Source organism: Meriones unguiculatus, chromosome 14 (genome assembly GCF_030254825.1).
Source record: "Meriones unguiculatus strain TT.TT164.6M chromosome 14, Bangor_MerUng_6.1, whole genome shotgun sequence".
NCBI lineage: Eukaryota > Metazoa > Chordata > Mammalia > Rodentia > Muridae > Meriones > Meriones unguiculatus.
Genome location: NC_083361.1, coordinates 23,757,540 through 23,774,512, shown reverse-complemented (window position 1 = coordinate 23,774,512; position 16,973 = coordinate 23,757,540). Strand labels below are relative to the sequence as shown.

The 16,973-nt window shown below is 40.0% G+C and overlaps 2 protein-coding genes and 1 non-coding gene across 6 annotated transcripts in view; all 3 read right to left on the bottom strand.

Annotated features, from left to right (window-relative positions):
* Positions 1-2,179: 2,179 nt before the first annotated feature.
* Rps13 (ribosomal protein S13) lies at positions 2,180-4,533 on the bottom strand. The gene is made up of 6 exons (XM_021647383.2): positions 4,403-4,533; positions 4,221-4,269; positions 4,014-4,092; positions 3,316-3,485; positions 2,789-2,889; positions 2,180-2,255 (listed from the first exon to the last, which is right to left on the bottom strand). Exons 1-6 carry the CDS (start codon positions 4,423-4,425, stop codon positions 2,222-2,224), a joined length of 456 nt encoding a protein of 151 aa, XP_021503058.1. The 5' UTR covers positions 4,426-4,533; the 3' UTR covers positions 2,180-2,221.
* Positions 3,613-3,701, bottom strand: LOC132647521 (small nucleolar RNA SNORD14). The gene has a single exon (XR_009585886.1). It is a non-coding gene; the product is annotated as a small nucleolar RNA SNORD14 (small nucleolar RNA).
* Positions 4,534-6,787: 2,254 nt separating the features above from the next.
* Positions 6,788-16,973, bottom strand: part of Pik3c2a (phosphatidylinositol-4-phosphate 3-kinase catalytic subunit type 2 alpha) — a 103,608-nt gene continuing 93,422 nt past the window's right edge. For 2 of the 4 annotated variants that reach the window (XM_060366973.1, XM_060366972.1), the window contains 7 exons: positions 15,072-15,196; positions 12,404-12,521; positions 12,238-12,310; positions 11,577-11,686; positions 11,366-11,491; positions 9,921-9,938; positions 6,788-9,631 (listed from right to left, as the gene is read on the bottom strand). In XM_060366973.1, the coding sequence (XP_060222956.1) occupies positions 9,449-9,631; positions 9,921-9,938; positions 11,366-11,491; positions 11,577-11,686; positions 12,238-12,310; positions 12,404-12,521; positions 15,072-15,196 (753 nt within the window). In that variant the 3' untranslated portion in view covers positions 6,788-9,448. Of the gene's footprint in view, positions 9,632-9,909; positions 9,939-11,365; positions 11,492-11,576; positions 11,687-12,237; positions 12,311-12,403; positions 12,522-15,071; positions 15,197-16,973 lie in introns of all 4 variants that reach the window. The other 2 variants (XM_060366975.1, XM_060366974.1) reach the window with 2 other exon arrangements.

Below are 16,973 nucleotides of genomic sequence, written 5' to 3'. Positions count from 1 at the left end.
GACAGAACACCCTGCAGAACAAATGAAAACCAAAGCTAGGCATCACTGCTGTCACATACTGCTGAAAGCAGAGGCAGAGCCAGGTTAGGAGCTAGCATCAGAGTGACATGTGACATCACAACAACACCCGTCTCTGCCTGTTCCTAGGTCAAGACAATTAGCACTATCACTTTTACAGAAACTTTTTCCCAACCTAGACTTTTTCCAGTTCTCTGTCAATCAACATTGAGAGCTAGAAAAGGAGTTTCCAAGACTTGTTTCCACCTACAGTTCCAGGCCAGTCAGTGCTACAGAGACCCTGTCTCAAAACAAATCCCTTCCTTTACCTACTACTTTCTAATTTGAGTACACTACACATCAGTTTCATGCCAGGAACAAGACATTGCCTTGTGCAGCAAGATTAAAAAAGCACTTTAGAGTATACTGAAAGAGCTGGGTTACTAACTGGGAGATTTTTTTTTGGACATTGTTTCAGGGTAGGAACAGAAGATAACTCACAGGAGTCAGTTTTCACCTTCCATCAGACTTGATGGCAAGTGCCTTTACCCATCAAGCAATCTCACCATCTCCGCCCTGAAAAGTTCAAAGGCATTTTTTAAAATAGTGTACGTGTGTATGCAGGTGCCCAGAGGCCAGCAGGCTATCAAATCTTAACTGCAGGTAGGTAGTTATGAGAGGCCTGACAGGATAGCTGGGAAAACTGCCAAGTGATGATCAACTGACCCTTGTTCATGACTTATTTGCCTGCTTCTGGGAATCTATGCCTGGTTATGACTCTAAATATGTCACATAGTGAGACCAACAATCCTATGCTGAGACGGAAAATAGAGAAAGGATGATAACCAGAGGCTCAAAGGCCAGCTAGCATGAGTACTCAGTACGGGCAAAAAATAAGATATTCTGTCTCAAAACCAAGGTGGAAGGTAAAGCTGTCCACCATAAACACACTGGTGTGCATATGCCTGTACTCACAGAGCATGCACATTTGATTGTGGGGGGGAAAAAGGTTATGAACCTAATAAATGCCAGTGAATGGTTCACTTTAAATAGTTCAAGAAAGCACATACAAACCTTGGAACAGCTGTCTTCTTCATGAACCCAGAACTATAAAAAAAAAAGACTTCTAAGCTTTGTCTAAGGCACATAGCAGATAAGGATCACTTGATTTTTTTTTTCTCAAAAGTAACTGTTGAACATGGAAATTCTAGACCCTCACAGGAACAATTAGACAAGTAACTGTACATGTTGTTTCCAAGCGTGTCAAAGAATAAATGTACTTAGTTGGGAAAAGCACATGCCTTTAATCTCAGCATTCAGAAATCAGACAGGTAGATCTCTATCACCAGACTGCTACATAGAGTTCAAGGCCAGCTAATGCTACACAGCTGAGACCCTGACTCAAACAAAAGTCAATGTGCAAGTAAAGCAAACAGATGAAATACTTAAAGATGAAAAATAAAATCTTTTGGGGCTAAAGAGATGGCTCAGTGGTTAAGAGCACTGTCTGCTTTTCCAGAGGTCCTAAATTATTCTCAGCAACATGGTACCTCACAACCATCTACACCCTCTACTACCTGCCATCTTCTGGCATGCAGATACACATGTAAAACACTCATATACATGAAGAGACAGGGTCACACTCTGTAGCCCTTATTGGCCTTGAACTCAGGTCTACCTCCCAATTGTTTTCTTCAGGCATGGTGGCACAGGCCTGGGAGGCAGAGGTAGGTCAATCTTGAGTTCAAGGCCAGCCTTGCCTACAGAATTCCATGACAGCCAGGGTTACACACAAAGAAACCCTGTAATATGTGTGTGGGGGGTGGTGTGGTGGAGAGAGATTATTTTTTGACGGTTTTTCTGTGTATCCTTGGGGGGGGGGGTAATAGTATGTGCTATTTCAAATATATGGTTAAATCTTACAGCCCTACTGAGGATGCAGAAGCATCCATTTGTTCAACTCAAATTCATTTCAGTCTCTGAGGTAGACCAGTACAGGGATCTCTACACAATACCAGGTCTGTTTCCTTGCTTACCCTTCTGTTTCTCTCAAGTGGCCAGGGAAACCACCAACTAAACAGATGCTAATTTTCTGCTCCCTCTGTGATCAGCCACTTTGCCAGAACACTTACCCATCACAAAAGATCAACACATGCATCACTGACAGAAACACAAAATGTGATTTAATTCAAAGTGATTTTATTGCTGGTGTATACAAGAGAATTTATGCCACTAGAGCAGAGGCTGTGGATGACTCACTGGAAAAAAGAAAACAGGGTGAGAAACTGGGATTAATACTGGTCGTCTGGATCCATTCAACTTTTTGCTACTAGAGCTATCCCGAAACAGCTAAAAACCCAACTGCATAGAATACAGCAAACTGAGTGAGAGCCCTCAAGTTCACAGGCTTAGACATGAGGATAATGGCAATGCTCAGTCAGATATCTAAGGAAGGCCAACAAGGGAAATACCTAACTGGTGGAAACTGGCATGTCTGGATGATCACCATAGTGAACGTGAACAATTCATGCAAGTTCAAACCAGAGCCTGCCAACTATGTTCCTAAGCAAACCAGGACCTCACCATGTAGCTAGCTTTGGCTGTCCTCAAAGGCAGAGACCTTTCTGCCTCTTGGCAATACTCTGACCGAACACTGCCATCTGGTTATGTATCACCCATGCATGCTTCCCCACTACTATGACGGAGAGACGCTAGCACTTAACCATAGGACCCAGAAAGACAAAAGCCTTTTACTGTACTTACTACCACCCATTACTATCCATATACTTACTATTTCCAATTGGGTGGGAGGACCCGCTTAGTCTTATAGTATCGAGCCAACCGGTGAATTCTGCTCTCTATCAGAATCAAGCGGAATTTAGCATCCTTATCCTAAAAGAGAAAGATCGATCTAAGGAAACAACCAACAAGTAACTTAACACCTTCTATAATTAAGCCCTTAGGCACCCCCTGCCAGCAGCAGCTTCATTATTATACAGCCCTAGTTTGTCTTACAACTTGCTAGACCAGGCTGGCCTAAAACTCACTAAACCCATAAAGGCAATTTTATCTTCTAGAATAAGTACTATAGGAACAGTCACAAAATTACCAAGAAGCCCCCTACATTTGTAATCGACTGGATATAATGTTTAGGGGAGCATTAAAAAAGACCAAACCACCCAGTTCAAGGAACTACCATGTTGACTAGTTAGTGGCACCTAGAACCACCTGAAAGAATTCAACTCAAATTCATTTCAGGCTCTGAGGTAGACCGGTACAGGGATCTCTACACAATACCAGGTCTGTTTCCTTGCTTACCTTTCTGTTTCTCTCAAGATGCTTTCGGACAGCAACGGCTTTCTTAATCAAATGGTAGAGATCCTCAGGGAGGTCAGGGGCAAGGCCTTTGGACTTAAGGATTCTCAAGATTTTATTACCAGTCACAAAACGGACCTGTGCCACACCATGGGAGTCCCTCAGGATCACACCTAAAAAGAGAAGCATGTAACTTTCAACACAGACACACACAAAACCCCTGATCACGTTCAATAAAGCCCTGATAGCAAAACTCTCCTAATCTCTTGCAAATAGCCAATGTAAGAGTGCATGCAAAGCTCACTCAGACATCCAAGGAAGGTCTACCCAACATGGATAAAGTCATTCTGGTGGAAACCGCGAATGTTGGAACACCATCATCACAGTGAGCCTGCTAGCACCTATGAGATTTTATCTTTGTATTTTGCCGTAACTAAAAAAAAAACATACATGTCATTCCTTTCAGACTCAAGGCTGAATCCATCTCAAGTTCTTTTTCTCTCCTTATTTCTAGAATACTGTAAGTCTTGGCGAGGATGTTTTCCTCCCATGACCAGCTATCCAGCCCCAGAACCATGCTAACAGCCACAAGTTATTTGCCATTTGTACAAAGTCACAGAAGCTTAGAATCAATCCGCTTCAACTAGACACGTTTTTCCAAATCACAGAGAGCAGAAGGAACAGATCACACCAACACTCACCTATCTGGGAGGGAGTCAGGCCTTTCTTGGCCAATTTGTAAATCTGTTCCTTCACGTCGTCAGACGTCAACTTCAGCCACTGCAGATGGAACAGAAATCGGCCTTAGGATGGGGAAGCACAGCAGCAACTTTCCACCTCGGGCCGCATCCTTATGCACAAAGATCGCTTGCCTGCCCCACGCCGCCCTCCACCCTAGCTCTACTCACCGTGGGGACGCTACGGCGGTAGGGCAGCGCCGACTGGGACAGGCCCTTCCTGAAAACAGAAACACAGGAGATGAAGCAGCAGCCCGCGGCCCACGAGCCCCGCCGTCCCCCCGCCCGCAATCGGTATCCTCTCCCGGGCCCGCGTCTCAGCCCCGACACCCAGTTTGGCGATGCGGGCTCACCCGGGAGCGTGCATGCGACCCATGATGGCGGAGGTCTGGCAGCAAAGAGAAAACGAGGGCGGAAACAGCCCAGGAAGCTAAGCCACACGCAGGAAGTGACGCCACGCGCACACGCTGCCTCTCACGCAGGGGCGGGGCTATAGGACGGGAACGCAGGAGCCCGAGGGACTACGCATCCCAGAAGGCATTGCGACGAGACGTCACGGCTCGTTCATTGGTTAGGTCTGTTTCCCGCCGTGCCGGTCTCTTACTTTGCTCTTAGCGAGAGTGGGGGGTCAGTCGGTCACCCCCAGGAGGAGGCGGTAACTGAGGGCACCTAGGATGGATTCGAATCCTGGGGTGAAGGATGTGGATAAGTGACGCGTCAGGGCTCCGGAGCTCGTGCGCAGTGTCTCCGCGCAGCCGGCCCCTCCCCTTCTCCAGCTCGTTCATTTCGAGTCCCGCCGGGTCTGTCATTCGCTGCCTGCGCGCCGTTCCTGCCTGCACAGGATGGAGCTGTTGAACCGCGGGCCGGACTGAGAAGAGGTCGGAACCAGGAAAGAAACTTCGAGAAGAGGAGGGGGAAAGGGAGTAACTTGGGAGTCGCTCTTTCGAAGGATAACCTATTGCGGGTCCACCACAGTGCGTTCCAAGAATGGGTAAATGGAACCGTTTGCTAAAAAGTGCAACAGCACTACAAAAGCGTGGACCTGGGGAGGAGGAAACTCAGGCCTCCAAGAGCCTGTCAACAGGTGACTAGTGAGAGGTTTAAAACAACGTAGTACTGAAACATTTGCTGTTTTTTTTTTTTCTTTTTGTTATGTTTTGTGACAGGGTCTAAGTAGCTGTTTGTCCAGTAACTCGCTTTGTAGACGAGGCTGGCCTCTAACACGAAGTCTTTCCGCTTCAGGAGACCATGCTGAGACGAAAGGCTAGAGCCACGGTGCACTGCACTGTCCATCTGCTTGCGCGCTCTCCTCGCGCATCTCTTTGGTTTTTCGAGACAGGTTTTTTTTCTGTGTGTAGCCCTGACTATCCTGAACTGGCTTTGTACACCCGCCTGCCTGTGCCTCCCAAGTGCAAGGATCAACGGCGTGCTCCACCACACCTGGCCAAGATGCACTCTTTGAACCCATCACTAGTTGAATGTTTGCCAAAACATCGGGAACTTGAACCAAGTTTGTAATTTTTTTTCTTGAAAGAATGTATTTGAATAATCAGATTCATACTTTTAGTTCAGATACGTGATCCATACAGCAAACTTGGCTTCAATTCGCCACACCTAAGCCAGAGCCCTTCATTTCAGTTTAACATATTTGCCCAAAATACAAATCTAGGGTTCTGTATTATTTCCTTGAGTCATCCCAACACATTTCACCACAGAAATGTATCACACATTGACTTGTGTCTCAAGGAGCATACAACCCATTGTCCACCTAGTGGTCAGTTAAATGCATCGCTCCTGTTAAATCCCTCCTCTGAAACAAACAAAAACCCTTTTCAATGTGAGTATGGGGTATGTTAAGAGGACAACACTGTGGAGTGTGTTCACCTTTACCTGCTTTGGATACCAAACTAAGGTTGTCCGTGCACAGCAAGCTCTTTTGCTTACTGAGTCATTTCAGGGGCCCTCTGTACACTTTCAATGCATTTGAAATAAAACCTTTGACCCTGGCCTCATGTCCTATCACTCTGTCCTTATTTCTATACATTTCAGGGACATTTTAATCCTATACATAGCAACATGTTTCTACCTGAAAAAACATTTATGAGTGTATGTATGAACGTATGTATGTCTCTGCACCAGAGTACCAGCAGTGCCCCCAGAGGCCAGAAGAGGACACTGGGACTCCAGGAGCTGGAGTAATAAGAGCTCGTACCTTTTACTGGGAATCAAACTGTAGTCCTCTACAACAGCAGGCCATTGTAACCACTGAGCTGTCTCTCTAGTCCCCTATATGCAATACTACTTGAACACTAGCACCCACAAACAGCCTGGCACTCAGTTGGCAGGCACTCAGTTATTTCAAGGAATAAGCTGACATAAGCCATCTCTCTCCTTTGAAGATGTCTAGGAGCCAGAGGATAGTGGGCAACATGAAGTTTTGGCTTTGATTGTCCTTTCAGGGTCTTTACACTGGTTTTTCACATTAGGTTGGAGAACAAGTCTTAAGCTTATAGTCCAGAATAAAGAAAGGTATGGTGTTTGAATCTGCACTTCTCAGCTCTGTGAGCTATGCCTGGAATGTGGCTACTATCACTATCTAAGTGAACTTTCACAAACCAGGAGCCATATCCACAGAAGAGTTCACAACTCAGGAATAGTGAAAAGTCATGGCAAAACGATAGCCAGACCTTCAAAGTTTGAAACCAAAATGTTGAATAAACAAATGACAGCTGAATTCCTTTATTTCAGAAATATTTTAATATAATTGTATTATAGTTATGAAGCCACATTCAATTCACTGAATATATTCCAAGTATTAATAAAAATATACATCTTCACTCACTGTGCTGAGAAAGCGTTTGGTTCTTACAGGCGACACTAGTCATCACATCCTTATTTGTACTGCTAGTGAACAGCGTGTAAGTCCACTATAGTAGCAGGGCTTCAGTGTTAGCAAAAGTGAATTTTTTAAATGCCACAATCCATCAGCTCTATAAAGAAGTAAACAATTTAAGGCAAGATTTTGAACTTTTTATACAATTTTAATTTGAAAATGAATACTTAAAAAAGATACGACTCACATAAAGATTCACATAGACAGTGATAAAAAGCATTAGTGCCAATTCTCATTGGATTCCTCAGAGAAAACAGGTTCCTGGGATGAACCGTCGACTTCAGATTCTAGAGCACTGGCAAGAGCAAAGAATTCTGGCACAGAATTCGTGTGTGTAGCAGAATTATTTTTACTTGATGAAGGTACTTATAAATGTGTTACACATAAAAATTAGTGTCTTGGCCAGTTTGTTTAGAGTTTTGTTTATTTCAGGGTTATTTTAAATTAAATGTTGAAAAGTTCTTAGAGAGCCAGCTGATTTATAATTGACTGCCATGGTAGTGCAAAGAGGCTGCTTTCTTCCTAGTGATGTTTTTTTTTTTTTTTGGTATGGGCTGAAGATTAGCATCTTACAAAGAAATAACTTATATTAAAATATATGTGCTTTAATGACCAAAGAAGGCACAAATTGAATTAAATTAACAGAAAATATTACTTTTGTCCTGAATTCTTGTTAACTATACAGTATTAATCATAGTATATACTTTTTATGAGTCAGACTTTTTATCACTGAAAAGTAACATTACATTTTCTAGTTCTATTTGTGCTAAGATACACTGTAACCGATCAAAAAAAAAAAAGTTCATGGTAAGTCCAATCAAGGACAACCATTAACAAACAGCATATATTTGGGGGAAAAAAAAAAAAGTAGTTAGGTGACTTATGGAATGGAATTAGGTCTCTCTCAAAAGAGGAAAAAAAAACTTCTAGTGCTACTTACATCTGCAAAACAATTTAAGGAAATGTTAATTGTGGAAAAAGCAAACAATGGTGCTTTTATACTCGTTTTAATTAATTTATCAAGTAGACAACACAGTTTAATATAAAAATTCATATACCATACTCAGGTTTCCCTACAAATGGACCATAGTGTTAGGCACCAAAACTTTCAAGTTTTTATTTTTTAAAAACCTATTCCAATAAAAACACCCTTAACTCTTAATTTAGCTCTGTAAGCATCATCATTTCTGTTAATCACTTTGTACACGTTATAATTTTAATTTGGCAAACTGATCAGATTGCCCTCTCTTGGTACCCTTCATTAAGTAGTTTGTCAGCTTTCTCTTGTCAAATTTGCTACATTTCTATTACCATTCTAAAAATATTTGAACTTGCTATTCTAACCGTGAAATTTATTATATATATAGACATATATATATACATATTTACCAAAACTAAACAAAGTTATTTCTGAAATAAGAAACTAATAAAAATGAATTTTAGTTTTAATGGTTACTCCATAATAACTTCAAATTTCTCTCTTGTAATTCTGAATTTCATTGTATTACAGAAAATAATTCTTTAATGTGAATGTACAATGTTTACAAATAAAGAACAGTTTACACAACACCTTCCATAAATGTCTATATTAAAATTCAATCTGGACCTTTACAGTCCTTATAATGGGCCTCTTACCAAACAGAAATGGGCACAAAGCCAAACAATTTTTATTTGTTTAATGAGGAAGTAAAGAATAAATACATGGAAGTGAAACTCCAATTTCAGTTCACAACCCTGCTTATAAATGTAGGATTATAATGGAATGATAGAACTTTGAATACAACTAGACTAATTAATCTCATTCAATTACTGGGCGACAAACATTAAATCAAATCTTGGTAGTTAACAAAATCAGGAGTACAGAAATAGTATTTTTGTGGGAAAACCATTAGTAAATGTACATGATATTTTGTCCTCAGGTGAAAATGAATGAACACTACCTTACTCTTTATTCAGAAATGAAGTGCCAGTGAAGCATACAGTTAAGTAAGGCACCATTATTTACAACTTCAGTGATTGGCACTTATTCTGAAAAGGTTTTAACAATGAATAAAAATAGTATTTTTTTTCTCTACTTCTATAAACTACTTAGTAGTTCTTAGCGTTCTGACTACTATTTGTGCTTTGCTTTTCAGCCTGTTGAGTAGCAGCTGCATCTTTGGTGTCTATGCGCATACACAGTAGTAAAGGTTGGGAAGTGCATAACAGGAAAACAATTTGCTGTTTCTGTGTAGGAAGAATGCAGACAAGGTGGTCGAAATGACACTATTATCTCAGTCTTTTCCAGGACTTCGTATGTATTAAGTTTGGGATTGGTAGCTTTCAACAGAATGACTTTGAAACAGCAATGGCTTCCCGAAATCTATAAAAGTTAATGTGACAGCTGGTCCAATAGGTTAAGTTTATAATTTCTCCAGGTATAAAACTACACAGTTCTCAAGTGTGTGTGTACACACATGTGCATACATTTATAACCTCTTGATTCCACAGCTCAGAAGTCCATGGTTTATAGGTATGTTGCCGCAGTCAGCTGATACCACTTAACTGTCTCTTTGCTCAAGTTGAAATCTTTCAGTGGTAGGGTTATTCCACCCAAGAAGAAATTCTCCCGCAGAGATTCTGCACTGAGTACACTCAGTTGGAGTTCCCTCTGCCTCAGAGATTCTTTGCTGTATCCACTGTACACAAGCTAGAGGGGGAAACATGATATGGTTTGGTTTCTTGGAATATTTTCAGCAACATGTGAAGATATCAAAGAGTGATACAATGAATGGCACTGACTATAGAAGCAGCTTGTCTCAATGCATCAGAAGCATGTTTCTAATTTCTGGAGACCATTCCTGTCAGTATTTAATGCAGAAATTGTATAAAGCAGGACCAATCATTGTCAAAAAACAAAACAAACCCCAGAGCCTTCAGGCATGGTTTCTGTGAGATGGAAGTGATGGGGAAGGGTAAAAAGATTACCTGGTGATTACCTTAAGATGATCTAACAGCTGGAGAAAAAAAAAGAGGATGAAAGGAAAGCAAGTTGGATAATATAATTTAAAAATTATTTTCCAAAAACAGATTAAAATTTCATTATTTTCTTTTGTTCCTTAAATGCTGTATAGTGGGAAGTGGCAACTTCTTATTCACAAGGAGATACAAACCCATGTGCAGTTTGCACGGATCTGCAGTGCTCAAAGCTATTTCAAATCATAATTACACTTAAAATTTTTATTTTTCCACAAACCTTCACAGTAAGTTCTAAGAAACATTTCTTTAATCTAGACCTTCTAAATTTGACTAAAACAACCACAAGAACACTTGCTTGCATTTCATTGTCTTGACAGTATAACATCAACCAGTGGAAAATCCACTAAAAAACCTACTGCTATTTTACAAAAGTAATACCAAGTGTTCTTTGATAAGCATTGCATGTGTTTTTAAAGAGTGAATGACTCTCTCTATAGGACTCCGTGTGTCTGTGTGTGTGAGAGAGGAGACGGTCTCTGTATAGATAGCTGACCTCAAATTTGCTACATAATCCAGGCTGATCTTGAATTCACATTATAATTTTCCTGCTACAACCCTCAAGAGCTATGAGCACCGGAATTTACCACCCTACCTGGCTTTTTCCTCTTTACATTTTACTAAATTTTTTAAAACTTTCATGTTATATGCTGGCGCCTTAGGAAGCTCGAAGACAGAAGACAGCAAAAGATCCCTTGCAAGTGGAGTTACAGGCAGTTTTAAGCCACCTGATGTAGGTGCTGGGAGGTGAACTTTGGTTCTCTGAAAGAAAAAAACTGCTCTTAAGTGCTGAGCCATTTCTTTATCCCTGTAGCTGGCTTTTCTACAAAAGGGACAAATTTGATAAATTTGTCATCTTGATAAAAATTCAAGTTGTCTTCTGATCTCTGACCAGACATTTTTGTGGATGAAATGCTAAGGTACATAAATAATGTCTCTGCCCAAAAAGTAGTTAAGTCAGGGAGCAAGATGGGGGAATTAAAATTAGCAGGTTTTAACTGTTTACTGATGGGCTACGGATCTGCTGGTTGGTTATTAGTATCTCAGCAACAGTTATATTGTTCAGCTGACACTTTTTGAAAGAGGATTGCTAAGAGAATAAAACATTTCAAGGAAAAGATAGAGAGATGGCTCAGCAGTTAAAAAGTACAGGATGCTCTCGAGGTGGTCCTGGGTTCAATTCTCAGCACCTACTTGACAGTTCACAACTGCTTGGAACTCTAGTTGGAAAGAAACCAGCGCCCTCTTCTGGCCTATGTGGGTACCAGGCACACATCCATTGCGCTGACAACACATGCCAGCACAACACAAAATACAAATAAAATAAAAAATAAATCTTGTAGAATAAAGACATTGAAATATCAAAACAACTAGTCTAGGAAATTTTTAGAAATGCAGTTTTGCTTACCATTTCATTGAATGTTGGGTTCCTAGTTTTACGTGAAATTTTAGTTTTACGTTTGGATGTTTTGTGGGTATCTGGAAGCAGGTATGTTTTGACATATGGATTTGGGTCAGCCCCATCTTCAGTAACCTACAAAAAAACCGCAGTCCCTTAACAGTAGTGCTTCATACCAAGGTACAGATTTGCTTTATTGTCATCGTTTGTAGACACTCACAAGATCTTTGATGTGCATCACCATGATGAAGAGGGTGCCATTTCGGTAAGAAACAGATAACTTCACTGCTCCTCCTATTTGGCCCAGGGTAGGGCTGAAGGGACCTGCACCTAGAAACAGAGATACTTTCCTCTTTATCTCAATGTGCTCACAGTGGTTCACACTTCAACAAAAGAACTGCTGCATGAGGGTAGGGTGAGATGAAGTAGAGAGGGAAAGTAAATCCCATATGCCACTAATTTGTATTTTGGTAATCACATGCTAATTATTAGGAATGCTAAGTTTCTCCAGAAATAGACGTGCTTAAAAAGACTGCTCTGGAGACAGACAGACAGAGTTTGTTGCTCTTACAGAAAGCCTGGATTAGATTCCCAACACTCAGACAATGGCTTACAACCATCCATTAACTCTAGTTCCAGGGAATCCAACCCCCTTTTCTGACCTTTGCAGGCATGTACATGGTATACATATATACATTCAGGAAAAATACTCATGCACACAAGATAAATCTTTAAAAACAAACAAAAAGGTAGACACCTGAAGACTGACACCCAAAGCAGATTTCTGGCTTCTACACACACGCATATGCACTTACACATAGCCACCTCCATCCCATCTCAAAGTCAGGAATTATCAACCAGGAGGAAAAGTAAAATCTCACCTGCAGACCTAGCTATTCCTTCAGCTTTCTCATCACGAAGTAAGGGGTGGAAAAAAGTACAAACAAGATCACACTATGATTGAAAAGAAAAAAAAAAAAGGTTCATTAGTTAAATATTCTATAACAAAGATAGAGTATGTTATATTTACTTGTATTGGAAGGTCACCTCTGCTACATCTGGTGATGCAGTCATCAAACTTTGTAAATAACTGTTTAATTCAATTTTCCTTTTGGCTGCTACATCTTTTACATGTGTTCTTCCTAAAACCATCCTATTAGGAAAGCTACAAAAGAAAAACAAAAATAAATGAGATTTAAATTACTTCATTAGGAAGTATTTGTACACTCATGAACAATACTTACGTAGAAATATACTTTGTTATACACTTAAGATACAAATGAGAGTTTGTTTGTTTTTTGAGACAGGGTTTCTCTGTGTTGCTTGGCTGTCCTGTACTTGCTTTGTATACCAGGCTGGCCTCGAACTCAGAAATCTGCCTGCCACAAATGTAGGGTTTCAATCTATTATATTTTTGTTGGGCATGGTGGCATGGTGGCACATCACATGCTTGTAATCCCAGGACCAATTGGGAGGTGGAGACAGGCAGATCAGCAGTTGAGGCCAATCTCAGATACACAGTAAACTGCAGGCAAACCTTAGCTATACAAGACCCTATCTCAATAGTCCTCTCCCTTACCCCAAAAAGGAAAAAAAAATACATATATATATTCATACATATATATATGAATGTGTTACTAGTTTCCTGCATTTGTTACTAATTTTCTGTTATTTGGTCTCAACTTTAATCATTTGTAAATATTTTACCTGATCTTATTTCAAAGTCATTACTGAATAACCATAAGATAAAATACACAAACAATGACACAGGCCCTAAAAGGTGTCAAAACCATCATTTCAACTCTTATTTTTATAATGGTAAAAAAAGGAGAGTGCACACATTAACACACACACATATACACATATATATATGTGTGTGTAGTTTGGGGGAGGGCTTTTTTGTTTTTGTTTTTCAAGACGAGTTTGTGTAGCTGTGGCTGTCCTGGAACTTGCTCTGTAGACCAGGCTGGCCTCAACTCACCAAGATCCACCTACCTCTGCTTCCTAAATTCTAGGATTAAAGGCATGCCATGCCACTGCCCTGCTGAACTTTATCCATTTTTTGAGACAAGGTGTCACTGTGTGTCCCAGGGTTGTCTTAAACTCATGGAGATCTACACCCAGCAATAACATATTTTGATATCCATTTTGCCTCCTTATTTTTGAAATCTTGTGTGAGAAGAATGTGGCAAAGGAAATCTGCTGGTCATTAACAACAGTAAATCTGAGTTTTACAAAAGGAGTCAGATAAAAAGCCAAGCACTGAAGGCAAGAGAGATGGGTCATAAGTTAAGAGCATGTATTGCTCTTGAAGAAAACCTGAGTTCAGTTCCCAGCACCCATACTGGTCAGCTCCCAATGGCCACTGTAACTCCAGCTCCATGGTATCCAACACCTCTGTAGGCACCAACATGGAAAGCAAGAAAAATAGACACACACATAGACACACAAAAATAAGCTAAGCATTAAGATTATTATATCTAAGAATTTCAGTGGTAACTGCTCCAGATTATTATTATCTTGATATTTATCGAAAGGGGTCAGGGCTATGCCATGGCACATGTCCTCAGGCTTGGAGGAAACTGTCTTTATCTGCTAAGCCATCACACCTGACCTCAGGTTTATTATTTATCATAGGAAATCAGTATGGCTCATATGGATGATTTATATTTCTGCAGCTAAAGCACACAGAATCAATAAAACCAAAATTGCATAATCTTTTTTTCTCTTTTTTTTAATGTTTTTATTTATTTATTATGTATACACTATTCTGCCTGCATGTTAGAAGAGGGCATGATATCTCATTATAGATGGTGTGAGCCACGATGTCATTGCCAGGAATTGAACTCAAGACCTCTGGAAGAGCAACCACTGCTTTTAACCTCTGAGCCATCTCTCCAGTCCCCAAAATCGCATTATCTTAATTGATACTGTTTTGTCTGTACCATCAAGGTGATAAAACTAGAGTCTAGAAAACTTACCCTTTGTTGTTTTGGTTTTGAGTACAATGGATACTTAAGTTACATACTTAAAATAACCCACTCAGAAACCAGGCTCACCTGAAACCTACAGTGTCCCCTTGCCCCTGCCTCCTATGTACATGTGCCACTAGGGCTAGCTTTAAGAGTTTAGTCACAGGGCTAGAGAGATGGCTCAGAGGTTGCTCTGAGAAGTCTTCTCTGGCTGCTCTTTCAGAAGTCCTAAGTTCAATCTCCAGCAACCACATGGTGGTTCACAACCATCTGTAATAAGAACTGGTGCCCTCTTCTAGCCTGCAGGCACAGATATAGGCAAAACACTGTATATATAATAACTCTTTAAAAAAGATTTTAGTCACATGCTCATTCAACACAAAATTCTAGCTCTTTATCTACCTTCAGTTCTGTCTGAGGTACTTATTTTAATTGGAACTAAATGTTTTTTTTTTGTCTGTTAACGATTTGCTCATTCATTCATTCATTATGTGAGTGTTCTATCTGCGTGTACACCTGCATGCCAGAAGAGAGCATCAGATCTCAGTATAAATGGTTGTGAACCACCATGTGGTTGCCTGGAATTGAACTCAGGACCTCTGGAAGAACAGACAGTGCTCTTAAACTCTCAGCCATCTCTCCGGTCCCCAGGGACTAAATGTTAACCAAATTTTTTCACCTAATGGAAATATTGTTTCTACATAGGAAAATATATATGATTTTTTACAAGAATAGGAACATACCCAGGTAACTTCCAAAGTGGAAAAATAATACTGAGCTTATTGTGAAGTTCCTGAAACTCATCAAATGTCCGGAATACAAATGATGGTTCAATGTGTCCTTCTCTCAGAATTCGGACCACATAAATCTGAAAAGAAATCACATGATAGGCACACTACATTATAATGAAATTTCCTTTCCTGACATAAAAATTTATAGTACAAGTGCTTTTAATCTTGGGAATTAGGAAACAGTGAATGGAGTCCACTGTATTTACAGCATACATAACCACATTCTGAGACTGAACTGCATTCTGAGGCTGGAAGATTCAAATAAAAACTTGAAAGTGAACTCTTTTTATGTTTAAATATAATGTACTTCTCAAACTTACACACTTAATGCGTGTTGCAGGATATTCGATTACACCAAGATTGTGTTGTTACTGGAAAAAGCTATTTCTAGTTGTGGTGTGGGCCAGCCCTAGCACACACCTTTAATGGAAGAGCTTTCTGCTTTAGTAAACAGGATTAAATAAAGTTAACCATAGGTCAAGAAGCAGAGCAAGCAATCAGTTGACAGGAAGTGAACACAGGAAAAAAAACAGAAAGTGAAAGTCAGGAGATGGATAGTGAGATGCATAGGATGCAGAAGGGAGGGACACTGAGTTTGAGGGGTTTAGGGAAGGGGGTTTCTTTTTCCTTCAGGGATATCTGAAGAGGAAGGTCAGCTTGGTGCCTTCTCTGCCTAGAGCTAGCAGGCACCTGGCTCTTGAGTCAGTAAGATTGAGATTTTGTTAAAAACAAGTGCATTTTCAACAAAAAGAAAAAAAAATGTTTATTTAAGATTTAAGAAAGTAAATAGAAAAAAAAGGCAAAAATAATTATGGGGTAGGAGTTAAGGGAACATGTTTTACCGGATATTTCAACTACTGTAAATTACAGTACTTTGAGTACTACTGAAGGAAGAGTCGGTTACATCCACAGAAAACCAGAGACATATGTGAGTGTAAATTTAGTACACTTACCATTATAAATCAATGGCAATAACCTCAATAAAATGGTCAAAAGTGAAATGACTTTCTAAAAATCTACTCATTATAGATTTAAAAAAAAAAATCAGAAACATTATTTAACCAAATGTTAGCATGGAGGATAGCGGTGTAGCTCAGTGGTACAGTATAAGGCTAGCATGCCTGAGGCCTTGGGGATTGACTTTCAGCATGGAATAAAAGGGAAAAAAACAGCCCAGTATACAGTTCGGCCACCATGAGTGTGGGGAAAACAAACAAACAAACAAACAAAAAACCAAATCCTGTATTTGTTTCAATATAAGGTTTGGCAGGGCTTAGTGGCATAAGCCTTTAATCCCAGAACTTGGAAGTCAGACACATGTGGCTCTCTGTGAGTTTGAGGCTAGCCTTGTCTATGTAGATAGTTCTATTGGCAACTAGTGCTTCACAGGAAGACCCAGTCATAGAAAAACAAACAAACAAACAAACAAAAAACCAAAAAACAAACTTTATGTTTTTTATATGTATAAAAACAAGCTTTATGTAGATTTAATCAATGCTATGTAGCCAGTAAAGCCCAAAGTTTGATTCCCAGTGACACAAAATAAACAAGGAAATACTGTATTGAAAGGTAGAATGGGAACTTAAAAGACATTTTAGTTCGTTTGGTTGGTTGGCTAGTTGGTTTATTTGAGACAAGGTCTCTCTAAGAAGCCTTGGCTGTCCTAGAAGTAGGTATGTAGATCACGCTGGCCTCAGAGATGTGCCTGCCTCTTGTTTCCCGAGTGCTAGGATTAAGGTGTGCAAAACCAAGCCCAGCTGGGAGTTTAAGGCTTTTCACCCTTGTGATTTTTATGCAAATTTAACAATAAAAAAATCAAATTATATAATCACTATTTAAGTACATTTAAAAATT